At 43.7% G+C, this 12,967-nt stretch overlaps 2 protein-coding genes across 2 annotated transcripts in view; both read left to right on the top strand.

The window, feature by feature from the left end:
- The window catches only part of MYL3 (myosin light chain 3), a 43,131-nt gene that overhangs the window by 18,418 nt on the left and 11,746 nt on the right, over positions 1-12,967 (top strand). The gene's annotated exons all lie outside the window — the stretch shown is intronic.
- The window catches only part of PRSS42 (serine protease 42), a 4,176-nt gene continuing 3,475 nt past the window's right edge, over positions 12,267-12,967 (top strand). The window contains 5 exon segments of the mRNA XM_024751465.1: positions 12,267-12,441; positions 12,479-12,500; positions 12,776-12,827; positions 12,829-12,872; positions 12,874-12,933. Coding sequence (XP_024607233.1) covers positions 12,267-12,441; positions 12,479-12,500; positions 12,776-12,827; positions 12,829-12,872; positions 12,874-12,933 — 353 coding nt within the window.

Genomic DNA, 12,967 nt, shown 5'->3' with positions numbered 1-12,967 from the left:
TTAGGCAATGAAGGGGTGGGGTGGGGGACAGAGTGGAACCAGACAGTTGGGTCCAAGGCCTCTCTGGTAGTGAGTGGAGACTCTGCTGGAGGCACCATAGGGCGTGACGGCCCTTGGGAACTGGTCCTGAAGCCCCATCTGTAACTGAGGGACAAAGACAGAAAGCCAGAGGAGGACACAGGGTCCAGTGGAGGGACAGAGGCCAGGAGCCACAGGGGGAGCAAGGAGACAGGGAGAAGAGTTGTAGCAGGCAGATAGGTGTGCGTTGGACATATCTGGTAGCTGGAAGATTTGTTTGCTCTGGAGCTTGCATTTTGCAGATGCTTGGGGCCCCTCCTCAAAAGAACAACAGTAACGGTGAGTAATACTTTTTGAGCAAAGCGTGTACCAGGCAATGCTCTGAGCACTTGCAGGTATTAACTCATCTCTCTTCACTAGAATTTTATTCATTTGTTCATTCATTCCGCAGATGTTTGTTGAGTACCTACTGTGTGCTAGACATGTTCCAGGTGCTGGGAATCCAGCAGTGACAAGACATACAAAAACCCTGTCCACAGAAAGTTTACATGTGGAAGGGGAAGACAGCTCATGTATATGTGAGTAAAATGAATAGTATTTCAGATTGTGAGAAGCGCTACAGAGAAAATTAGAGGATAAGGGGGATCAAGAGGGCAGGGTAGGGGGGCACACTTTTTGAGAGGGTGTCCTGGGAGAGCCTCAATGGGGAGGTGACATTTGAGTACAGACCAAATCTGACTCACCACCTCTTAGCTGAGAATAGTTTTCACAGAAGAGCATTTGCGATCATTTCCAAGATAGGGAACACTAATTTTGATGTTATCCCCCTAAAAGAATTCCATTCTTCTTAGTAGACCCGTATTACCCCAAACCAAAACCAAAACCGAAAAAACAACAACAAAAAAACCCCCCAAAACTAGTACTCAGTTCTTCCAATTATATTTTGAATTTCATCAATAAACATTGATGGAAATTCATTTTCTCTTTTGTTATATAAGTACCTGTATAATCTCGATTTTGTCTCTTGGTCCACAAAGCCTAAGATATTTACTATTTGGCCCTTTACAGAAAAAGTTTACTGATCCTGGTATAGACCCACCAGGTGAGGAAATGAGCTGTGTGGACATCTGGGGGCAGAGGGAACAGCCAGTTCAAAGGCCGGGAGGCAGGAGCTAGTGCGGCACATCGAGGAGGCCAGCAGGGTTGGAGCCCTGTGAGTGAGGAGGAGAGTGATAAGAAAGGGTGAGAGGAACCCAGGCAGGTGATGCAAGGTCTTGTGCCAATTCCTAGGTATTTTTTTAAGAAGTGTGTATGGCTATCTTTAATGGAATATCTTTTTTTTTTCTATTACATTTTCTAATTTATTATTGCTTCAGGGTAGAAAGTTATTGATTTTGTATACTGATCTTTTCCCCAGCCCTCTTAGTTTATTCTCTTATAGTTTTATTAATTTTTCACTTGGTTTGTTTGGCTTTGTTTTAGAAAGCAATTATATCTTCCACAAATGATGCCTTTTGGTCTTCCTGCCTATATATAGCTCAGTTTCTTCCTTTCTTTACCTTCCTCCACTCCCCTTCTGCTTGTCTCCCTACTCTCTCCCCTAACTTCCTTCCTCTCTCCTCTCCATAAGGCACAGGGTTTCAATCTCTTCACATCCTTACCAACACTTGTTATTTTCTGTGTTGTTGATTTTGGATTGTTTATTTTTAGCCATCATAATGGGTGTGAAGTAGTATCATATTGTGGTTTTGATTTGTATTTTCCTAATGTTAGTGATGTTGGTTATCTTTTCATGTGCTTACTGGACATTTTTGTATCTTTGGAGAAATGTCTATTCAATTTCTATGTCCATTTTTAAATTGGGTTTTTGTTGTTGAGTGTAGGAGTTCTTTATATGCTCTGGATATCAATCCCATATCAGATATATGAATTGCAAATATTTTCTCCCATTCTGTGGACTGTCTTTCACTCTACTGATAGTGTTTTTTGCAGCACAAAAGCTATTGATTTTTTTTATTACTAATTAATTAGTTAATTTATTTTTGGCTGCGTTGGCTCTTCGTTGTTGCGCGCGGGCTTTCTCCAGTTGTGGTGAGCGGGGGCTACTCTTCATTGCAGCGTGCGGGCTTCTCATTGTGGTGGCTTCTTGTTGCAGAGCACGGGCTCTAGGTGTGCGGGCTTCAGTAGTTGTGGCGCACGGGCTTAGTTGCTCCGCGGCATGTGGGATCTTCCTGGACCAGGGCTGCAACCCGTGTGCCCTGCATTGGCAGGTGGATTCTCAACCACTGCGCCACCAGGGAAGTCCCGGGATTGTTTTCTTAATTTCCCTGAGGTATAATTTAAATGAAATAAATTGCACATATTTGACTAGTTTTGAGAGATACATATTTTTGTAAAGCCACAACAATAATCAAGATACAGAACAATTCCATCCCCTGTAAAAGTGCCCTTGTGTCCCTTCACAGTTCATTCTTCCCTCTGCCCCTGGCCCAAGGCAACCACTGCTCTCTCTACCTTCTGTCACTATAGATTGGTCTACATTTTCTGGAATTTTTTTTTGTGTGTGTGTGTGGTACGCGGGCCTCTCACTGTTGTGGCCTCTCCCGTCGCGGAGCACAGGCTCCAGACGCGTAGGCCCAGCGGCCATGGCTCACGGGCCCAGCCGCTCCGCGGCGTGTGGGATCCTCCCGGACCGGGGCACGAACCCGTGTGCCCTGCATTGGCAGGCGGACTCCCAACCACTGCGCCACCAGGGAAGCCCTGGAATTTTATATGAATTTGTATATAAATGGAATAATTCTGTATGGGTCTGACTTCCTTCACTCAACATAATGATTTTGAGATTTACCCATACATTTGTATGTATCAGGAGTTAGTTAAGTAATTAATTAGTTAACTTTTGATGTGTATGGATGTCATATTTTGTTTATCCAGTTACCTGTCAGTGGTCATTGTTTTTTTTTTTTTTTCCCAGTATTTGGCTTTTGTTCAGTTTTTACTGGGCCATTTGTCTTCTTACAGAGCTGTAAGTGTTCTTCATATGTTCTAGATACAAATATTTTGTCATGTATGTATTGCAGATATTTTCTTTCAATCTCTACCTTGAATTTTCATTCTTTTAACAGTAGTTTTCAAAGAGCAAAATTTTGATGAAGTCCAATTTATCAATTTTTTCTTCTATCACTTGTTTTTATGTCTTATTTAAGATATATTTGCCTACTTCAAGGTTACACAAATTTTCCCTCATAGTTTTTTCTAGGAGTTTTATAGTTTTTGGTTTGACATTTGAGCCTGTCATTGATTTCTGGTTAATTTTCGGCTTAATTTCCTTTTTGATTGTTCACTGTTAGTGCATAGAAATGCAACAAATATTTGCATGTTAATTTTGTATCCTGCAACTTTTCTGAATTCATTTATTATCTCTAACGTTTTTTTGTGGAATCTTTAGGGTTTTCTATATGTAAGATCCTTTTGCCTAATTGGCTGGCTAGAACTTTCAGTACAATGCTGAGTAGAAGTGGTGAAAGTGAGCATCCTTGTTTAGTTCCTGATCTTAGGGAAAAGCTTTTAGTCTTTTGCCATTAAGTATGATATTCATTGTGGGTTTTTCATATATGGCCTTCATCATTGAGGAAGTTTCTTTTTGTTCCTAGTTTATTGTTTGTTTTCTTTTTTGATCATGAAAGGGTGTTAAATTTTGCCAAATGCTTATTGCCTCAATTGAGATGACACGTATGTATATGTATGTGTGTGTGTTTCTTTTTCTTCTTTGAACATGTGTAAAATAACTATTTTGAAGTCTTTGTCTACTATGTCCAACACATGGGGCCCCTCGAAGACCCCATAAATTAAGTTTCTCCTATCTGCTTCTTTTCCTATGTATTGGTTAAACTTTCCTGTATCTTTTGCTGACAAAAAATGAATCAATAGTCAATCTAAGAAAGAAGTAGAAAATTTTATTTGAGCCAGCCTGAGGATTATAACCTGGGAGACAGTTTTTCAGAAAGTTCTGAGGGGGCTTCCCTGGTGGCGCAGTGGTTAAGAATCCTCCTGCCAATGCAGAGGACATGGGTTCGAGCCCTGGTCGGGGAAGATCCCACATGCCACGGAGCAACTAAGCCCGTGCACCACAACTGCTGAGCCTGTGCTCTAGAGCCTGGGAGCCACAAGTACTGAAGCCCGCATGTCTAGAGCCCGTGCTCCGCAACAAGAGAAGCCACCACAATGAGAAGCCCGTGCACCACAAGGAAGAGTAGCCCCCACTCGAAGAAGAGTAGCCCCTGCTCACCGCAACTAGAGAAAGCCCACGTGCAGCAACAAAGACCCAACACAGCCAAAAATAAATAAATAGAATACATAAATTAAAAAAAAAAAAGTTCTGGGGACTGTTCTGCCTGTTAGAGATCAAAACACAGTTATATAAGATTTTGAGACAAAGTTTTATGCATCAAAGTCCCATGTTGGGGGCTTCCCTGGTGGCGCAGTGGTTGAGAGTCCGCCTGCTGATGCAGGAGACACGGGTTTGTGCCCCGGTCCGGGAGGATCCCACATTCTGCGGAGCAGCTGGGCCTGTGAGCCGTGGCCGCTGAGGCTGCGCGTCCGGAGCCTGTGCTCCTCAATGGGAGAGGCCACAACAGTGAGAGGCCCGCGTACCGAAAAAAAAAAAAAAAAAGTCTCATATTGACAGTTTACATAGTTCACCAAGGTGAGTAGTGGGTTATTGTGAGCCCTTACAGGACTGAGAAAGGAATGTTACCTCCTAAGGAGTTACCTTCTGGTGCCAGGAAGAAATTGGTTTTCTTTTGGCGAGTAGGTATTCCTGTGTCTTCTGAGCAGAGCTAGTTAGTGCATAATGCAGATGTACAATGCACACTAAAGGGGAGGGGGTAGTGGCTCAAACAGGCAGAGAGAGAATTTTATGTTTAAAATTTTTCTGGTCCTGCCTTAAAAATAATTTTATTTCATCACTTTCCATGTCTTGTAATTTTTTCATTGAAAAGCAAATGTCATAGGTAATATAGTATAGCAAGTCGGGATACTGATTCCTGCCCACCCAGGACTTGTGGTGATCATTTGTCTATTTGTTTAGTACTTGTGTGAGATAATTTTGTGAAGTCTATTTCCCCCTCAATTTGCAGCCTCTGATATCCCTGCTTAGGTTTTTTCCTTATTTTTATATTTTAGCCTGGCTTCCTAGGGTTAACTCCTGGATCACTGTAAGCTAGCTACTCAATGGTCAATGGTTGTATGTAAGCCCCTTTGGTCAGTTTTATTTTCACTATTTATCGTTGGAAATGTGTGCGTGTCTTGGAGACGGCTTTCACCGTTTAGGGAATTTACTCTCCCTTCCGCCACCACATGTTCATCCAATGACTAGAAACTTGGAAATTCCCTATCCATTCATTCTTGAAAAGACAGAGGCTTGGATATGTGTACCGTCTCTCAGCCTACTAAGGATGAGTGTGATTTTACTTTTAAGCTGGGCTTATTAGGAGTCGCCCCTGGGTCAGAGAAGCTCATTGTGCAGCCAGTATTTGGTCAGAGGTTGTGCTTAAATCCACTGCACTAGCAAGGTTTCTGCACTTTGCTGATCTGTGTTTGGTTTGGAAAATACATTTAAATTTGCTCTACTTCCTGCTCTTATTGTTCCTGAGTTGGTGTAGCCTAGTGCATGCATAGCGTTTTAGACCCCTGGGGATGAGTGGGATCCCAGGAGAACTCTTCTTGGCTGCTTCTTTCACTGGTTTTCTCTGTTAAACTTCTGGTTAGTCTGCTGTTTCACTTTTTGTTGCTAGTATCATGGAGCTACTGACCCTCTCTTAACTGCTCACCGGGAAGATCTCTGTTGTTCTTAACAACTCCATTAGGCATGAATTTCTCCACCCTCTGTTCCAAATAAATTCAGCTATTTCAAGCAGAGTTGCAGAGCATTTCTTTCAGCCTGCCTATCCTCCTGGGCAGAATGTTTGTGCTATTGTACCAGACCTAGGGATGGGGATGGCAGCCTGTTTCTCCTGGAATGAAACTCCTGTTCTATTAGTGCGTAATGGGGAGAGAGTTGGTATCTCACTTGCCCCTCCCATGAAACTTCTGCTCTATGAGTGAGCTGGGATGGGACAATTGAAGACCCAGTATTCTTAGCCTGCTGTGCCTGGGGTAGAGCTTCTGCTCTATGAGTAGGGGCTAAGTGAGGCAAGGAAGCTCTAGTCCTCTTGGTCATGCCTTCTAGAACAGAGCTTCTGCAAAATGGTCTTGGGAGAATGAAAAACACCAGCTGTCTGCTTCTCCTGGGGTGAAACCATAGCTGGGGGAGAGGGAGACCCCATTGTCTTGGCCACTTGCCCAGAACAGAGTTCCATAATATGAAGCTAAGGAGTAGGGATGGGAGCTGGTCGTGGCTCAAATACCAGACTCTCGCCAAGAACTCTTGGTTCTAACCAAGAATTTTTAGATTTTCTTGCATAAATATTTCTCAATTTTCTGTATGCCCTTAGGACAATTTCCATAGAACTTGAATAGTTATTTTTAAAAAATAATTTTCACCAGATAAATAGCTTTCTCTCTGGAGAGAGAATCAACCGAGTTCCTCATGCAGCCATTCTGGAAGTCCAAAATAAAAGTTTTAAAGTCTGTCCAAACATTTGGCAATTTTCAAGATATTTTTCTATTATTGGTTTCTAGTTTAATACTGTTATAATTTGAAGACATATTCTGTACAATTATAATTCTTTCAAATTTGCTACATTTGTTTAATGGCCCTGTAATATGCTCTATTTTGGTGTATGCTCCATGTACACTCAAAAAAAGGTATATTGTGTTGTTGCTAGGATATAGTATTCTATAAATGTCAGTTAGGTCTAACTCATTGATACTGTTTTACAGATCTTATATATACTCAGTAGCTCTCTGTATACTTGTTCTATCAATTATGAAAGACATGTTAAAGTTCCAAATTCTAATTGTGGTTAGAATGTCTTTTTCCACTTGCTCTGTAAATTTTGAAGATCTGTTGTTAGCTCCATTTAGGATCCTAACATATTTAGGATTTTGTTTATCATTATGCAATTAATGTCTTTATTTATCCCTGACAATATTCTTTGTTCTGGTGTTGACTTTGCCTGATAGCAATCTAGCCATTTCTTCTTTTGATTAGTGTTTGCATCATATATCATATTCTATACTTTCCCCCATAACCCGTCTATATTTAATGTGGGTAAATAGTTGTGCTTTTTAAAAAAATATCCTGTCTGACAGTCTGTCTTAATTCATATAATACAACATGAACGTGAATTAATAGAATCGCTAATTCATCTAATAGATTCATTTACCTTTGGTGTAAGTATTGTTATTGTTGGATTAAATCTACCATCTTGCTAGTTGTTTTCTATTTGTCCCATCTCTTGTTTCTCTTCTCCTCTCTGCTTTTCTTTAAATTAATGGAGTACTTTTTTTTTTTTTTTAGAATAATTCTTTGTTTTATTTATTTATTTATTTTTGGCTGTGTTGGGTCTTCGTTTCTGTGCAAGGGCTTTCTCCAGTTGCGGCAAGTGGGGCCACTCTTCATCGTGGTGCGCGGGCCTCTTCACTATCGCGGCCTCTCTTGTTGAGGAGCACAGGCTCCAGACGCGCAGCCTCAGTAGTTGTGGCTCACGGGCCTAGTTGCTCTGCGGCATGTGGGATCCTCCCAGACCAGGGCTCAAACCCGTGTCCCCTGCATTGGCAGGCAGATTCTCAACCACTGCGCCACCAGGGAAGCCCATGGAGTATTTTTTATCCTCACTATTGTCTTACTTATTATAGTTATTTAACTTTTCTGTAGTTTCCCTTGAGTTTACAGTGAATATCTTTAGTTAATTGTCCTCTTTCTTCAAATAACAGGATTAGGTAGTGCAAGGGCCTTATAACAGTATCTCCCATCCTTTATTAGTTTTCTATTGCTATCTATACTATGGTATAGATAGGGAGATATCTATGATATCTATGGGAGATATCTATGGGAGATAACAGTATCTCCCATCCTTTATTGGTTTTCTATTGCTATCTATACTATGGTAAAATCACTTTGATGATAAATAATGTTTTTTGAATCACAAGTTATATCAAGCTACTTTAAAAAAGTCCCTGTGCTGTCCAAAATTAAAACAAGGAGCAAGACATACATTTCAACACACATTTGCAGTAGATATATTTTCTGAGCTTTCTGCTACAGTTCGAGAAGCAGTTTTTGGACCTTAATTAAGCAGTTTTAACCTACCTTAAGCAGTTTTTGGACCTTATGCAAAGGACATTTACATATTTCAAAAATCCACTTAGCATTGCAGTTGAGGAGCTTCCACCTAAACTTCAATGAAGTGATTAATTTGCAATGTAATGACAGGATAAAAGGCACATATCAAGAGAAAAATCCAAAAGAACTCAATAAATGCCTTCCAAGTGAAGATTTTTTTTTTTTGCTCAAAGCCATATGTTCATAGATTAATAGCAGCATTTGATGATGGCACTTATCTGCATGAAAAGACACTCTTAAAGATGAAAAGCATATGGGCTTCCCTGGTGGCGCAGTGGTTGAGAGTCCACTTGCTGATGCAGGGGACACAGGTTCGTGCCCCGGTCCAGGAAGATCCCACATGCCGCGGAGCAGCTAGGCCCGTGAGCGACGGCTGCTGAGCCTGTGTGTCCGGAGCCTGTGCTCCGCAATGGGAGAGGCCACAACAGTGAGAGGCCCACGTACCGCAGGAAAAAAAAAAAAAAAAAAGGATGAAAAACATAGGGACTTCCCTGGTGGTCCAGTGGTAAAGAACCTGGCTTCCAATGCAGGGGACGCGGGTTCGATCCCTGGTCGGGGAACTAAGATCCCACATGCCGCAGGGCAACTAAGCCTGCGTGCCACAACTACTGAGCTCGTGCGCCTCAGCTAGAGCCTGCGTACGGCAAACTACAGAGCCCACGCACCCTGGAGCCTGCGCCCCACAACTAGAGAGGGAAAAGACCCGCATGCCACAGCTAGAGAGGTCTGCCCGCCGCAACTAGAGAGAAGCCTGAGCAGAACGCACGGGATAATGAAAAGATCCTGCATGCCTCAACAAAGATCCCGTGTGCTACAACTAAGACCTGACGCAGCCAAAAAAAAAAGATGAAAAGCATAAAATATAGGGTTGGCCAAAAAGTTCTGGCCAACCCAATATCATTACAGTTCACCATTAACAGAACATTTACAATTGATTTTGATGATAGAGAATGCTAACTTTGAACCCCAATTAAGTTAAATGTTATTCCTCCCCTCTCCAAAATTTCAATCTTCTCATTAGTAGATTTATATTATAAAATATTATATCCAACTTGTATTATTACTGTTTTTGAGGAAATGGTTCTTTCTTATAAGAAAACCTACATAATATCCTTAATTTTATCTTATGGTTGGCAAATTCTGAAATATTTGCTATCTGGCCCTTTATAGAAAGTGTTTATGGACCTCTGAACTAAAGCCTTCAAATATATTCATCATAGCATTTAAAATTCCCCGTGTGATAGTTCCAAAATCCATGTTATGTCTTACTCTAGTTCTGTTGATTGGTTTGTCTCTTGAAAGAGTGTTGTTTATTTTTTGTTTGTTTGTTTGTTTTATTGTGTGTCTTGTCATTTTTGGTTGGAAGTTAGCCATCTTGTGTAGAATAGTAGAGACTTAAGCAATACTATTTATGTCCAGAAATGGGTATGTCTTTTCTTTAGTGGGGAGTGTTGAGATAATTGTGTCCTGATTGTCTCTGATTTTTGTTGTTGCTATGGTTACCCTCAATATGCAGCAGGCTTCAAACTCTTCTAGTGTTATTTTTTGCTTAGAGTGGTAGCTGATTTGTTGGAGAGTTTTTCTCAGTGTCTTCTCCACTCTCACCTATCTGTCCTCTCTTTGTGCCTGTGTCTCACAGAAGATGTCTCTCCATGCTTTTACTCTCTCTTCTAGCAATAGACTGCTGTTACTTGTTCCTGGACACTTGCTAGTGGAGGGAGGAGGTGGGGCATTCTTTGTTGTCCTGATTCAGCCTCCCTCTTAGGCAGGTGTTATATTCTTGGCTCTCAGAGAAGAGGCCTTCTCAGTGACCTTGTCCCTCTCGCTGTATAGATCTCTATAAGTCTGGTCCAGGAGAGTTTCCTGCTCCTCCCCCAGGGATAGAGGTTATTTTACGTTCTCTTCACCCAGCTACAGTAGGCTTTAAACTGTGTCCTGAAAATTACAGTTTTATGCCCTTCCCCTAGTTGCATAAGGCAGCATCTCCTCCTCTTCCTCCTTCTTCTCCTCCTTCTCCTTCTTCTTTGGCAGCACAGGGGGAGAGGAAACAGAATAGAAGGACCCAGGCCAGACTTCATACCTTTCCCATAGTGATTCCTGCTTACCTCTCCAAAGACTGCACTGTAATTAAGGCTTACAATTTTTTTAAATTAATTAATTTATTTATGGCTGTGTTGGGTCTCCGGTGCTGCACGCGGGCTTTCCCCAGTTGCGGCGAGCGGGGGCCACTCTTTGCTGCAGTACGTGGGCTGCTCACTGCGGCAGCACCCCCTGCTGTGGAGCACAGGCTCTAGGCGCATGGGCTTCAGTAGTGGCAGTGCGTGGGCCCAGTAGTTGTGGCGCACGGGCCCCGCTGCTCCGCGGCATGTGGGATCTTCCCGGACCAGGGCTCGAACCTGTGTACCCTGCACTGGCAGGTGGACTCCCAACCACTGTGTCACCAGGGAAGCCCCAAGGCTTACAATTTTAACTTCTCAGTTTAAAAACTTCCTTGACTTTCCTAAAACATTTTCATGTGCCTTATAACTGCAGGGTTGATGTAGTTGATGTAGTTGATAATAAGATGTAGTATCTGATCTTTTGGCTCACTGAATTTCAACATAAATTGAATTAAGAGCTTCATCAGAACTCTTACAAAAAAGTTAGGGCATTGATTGGGAGTGAGACCCTGAAAATTTACATGGGAATACATTTGGATAGATTTAGGACACCCTTACCCCCAGCCACGTTGAACCACTCTTGCTAACAGAAAGAGCGCCTCCTCCCATTTGATAAGGCCGGCCATCTCCACCTTAGAGACACTGCAATGACTTCATGTGAGTAAATTACATTATAAGGGCATACCAGTTCTCTGCCTGAATCACCCCCGTCTTCACCGCCTCTAGACCTAATAACTAGAGTAAGATCCCAGCACCCTCTAGGACAGGTGCAAAGTATAACCCAGGGGTAGAAGGCTTCCTTACAAAAAGAACTGCAAGATTTTGCTGGTCTACATTGGAAGGAACAAGGGGTATATATATAGGATGGGATTCAAAGGATTCTTGATTGGGAAGGCTTAGTCCCAAATTTATCAACAGTACACTTGCTAGAAATTTGGAATTCAGTTTGCTGGTTCAGGCAGGTGGGAATGATTCTACATGTTTACTGGGTTGTTTTAAACCTGAATGCAATAGTGGACCACACTAAAGGAGATTGATATGTCAGAAATTCCTTGGCCTAATGTAGAGAAAGGAATGCAAAGAGAGAGGGCTTTAGAGAATAACCCCTTCATCAAGACATTGAAAAGTAAATTGTGAGGGGAACACCCATATCCTCGAAAAGCACTGTAGCTGGCTGTCCTCTTTTGGCCGGGGAAAGGCGGGAAGCACTGCAACTCAAGAGTTGTTATTGTTGTTTTTCCCTGACTGCAACAGGGATGATGAAACCCAGAGAGGCAGAGGCCTGGTAGAAGCATGTATGCAACAAATAGACCTCAGGGGCATAGAGCTAATAAGAATGGATTGACCTGCGGGTATCTTTGGTGGTGGCTCATTTTTACAGGCATCCCCGCGACTGAAATTGCATAGCAGCCAGCTCCTTTGTCCAACCCACACCCACTTCATCTGTAGTCCCCCTCCCCCCAAATCTAGGTTTGGTGAATGAGGCCCTGCCTTGTGGAACCGTTATGGAGAATTAAGCCTCCTCAGCTAGTTCCCAGGATGCCCATCCTCACCAGCTCCAGGCCAGGTACCACACCAAGAAGGGCAGGGGCGTCAGAAAGCACCCGCCTTTTAGAGCCAACGTTAAATTGGAAGGTCCCTAGCAAGGACAGTCTCCTCAGATGTACCCTTACCCCTCGGACCTGGGCAGTGTTCTGGCTGGACACAGTCTGGCGTGAGGATCTGAGAGCACAACCCTGCACTCTCAGGCAGGAGACTTCGTGGGCAGGGGCACGCAGAGCGCTGAGGCCGTCACCGAGCCCATGGCATCCCCGGGCGGCCCCTGCAGCCTCCTGGTCTGGCTTCTGCTCCTTCAGCGCTGGCTCAGGGAGGCCCCAGCAGGTGGGTCAGCGACGCCCTCGCCCACTTCACCCCTCTCGGGAGGCGGCCTCAAGGACCCCACGGCGGACCAGCCAAACCCTGGAGGGGGCTCAGGGAGCCCCTGAGAACCCCAGGTCCCCTGGGGCTCTGGGAGCCCCCAAGTTGGTGGAGTTTAGGTCAGGTGACTCTTCGCATTGGCCTTCTGGAGGGGCGGGCTGAGGCGCTAGGGTAGGGGCCGGTGTTCCCTGGGAGTTTGAGGGGATCGGGGTCTGAATTAGTGCAGGCCTGCTGTGGAGCCTGAGGGAGACGTGCCTCGTCTGTGGGTCCATGGCCTGCAGACTTGGAAGCGCTGCCCTGGAGCCTAGGAGGACATGGCCTTCTTGGCTGTCCGAGGGGCTCCAGGGAGACAGGGCCTGTTTCTTTGAGGTTCTCCTTGCTACCCTGTCCTCACCCCATCGTGTGGCCAAGTGTTCCTGAAAATCGTGGGAGGAAATCAGAGTGAAAGAAGGGAAGTGGCCCTGGCAGGTGAGCCTGAGGGTCAGTGGCAGATGTGTGCGGAGGTTCCCTCATCACAGCTCAGTGGCTGCTGACTGCAGCCCACTGTATTTTTTTTTTTTTTTTTTTTTTTTTTTTTTTTTTTTGC

This window comes from Neophocaena asiaeorientalis, unplaced genomic scaffold (assembly GCF_003031525.2).
Source record: "Neophocaena asiaeorientalis asiaeorientalis breed wild unplaced genomic scaffold, Neophocaena_asiaeorientalis_V1.1 scaffold221, whole genome shotgun sequence".
Classification (NCBI taxonomy): domain Eukaryota; kingdom Metazoa; phylum Chordata; class Mammalia; order Artiodactyla; family Phocoenidae; genus Neophocaena; species Neophocaena asiaeorientalis.
This window is presented reverse-complemented; position numbering and strand designations above follow the sequence as displayed.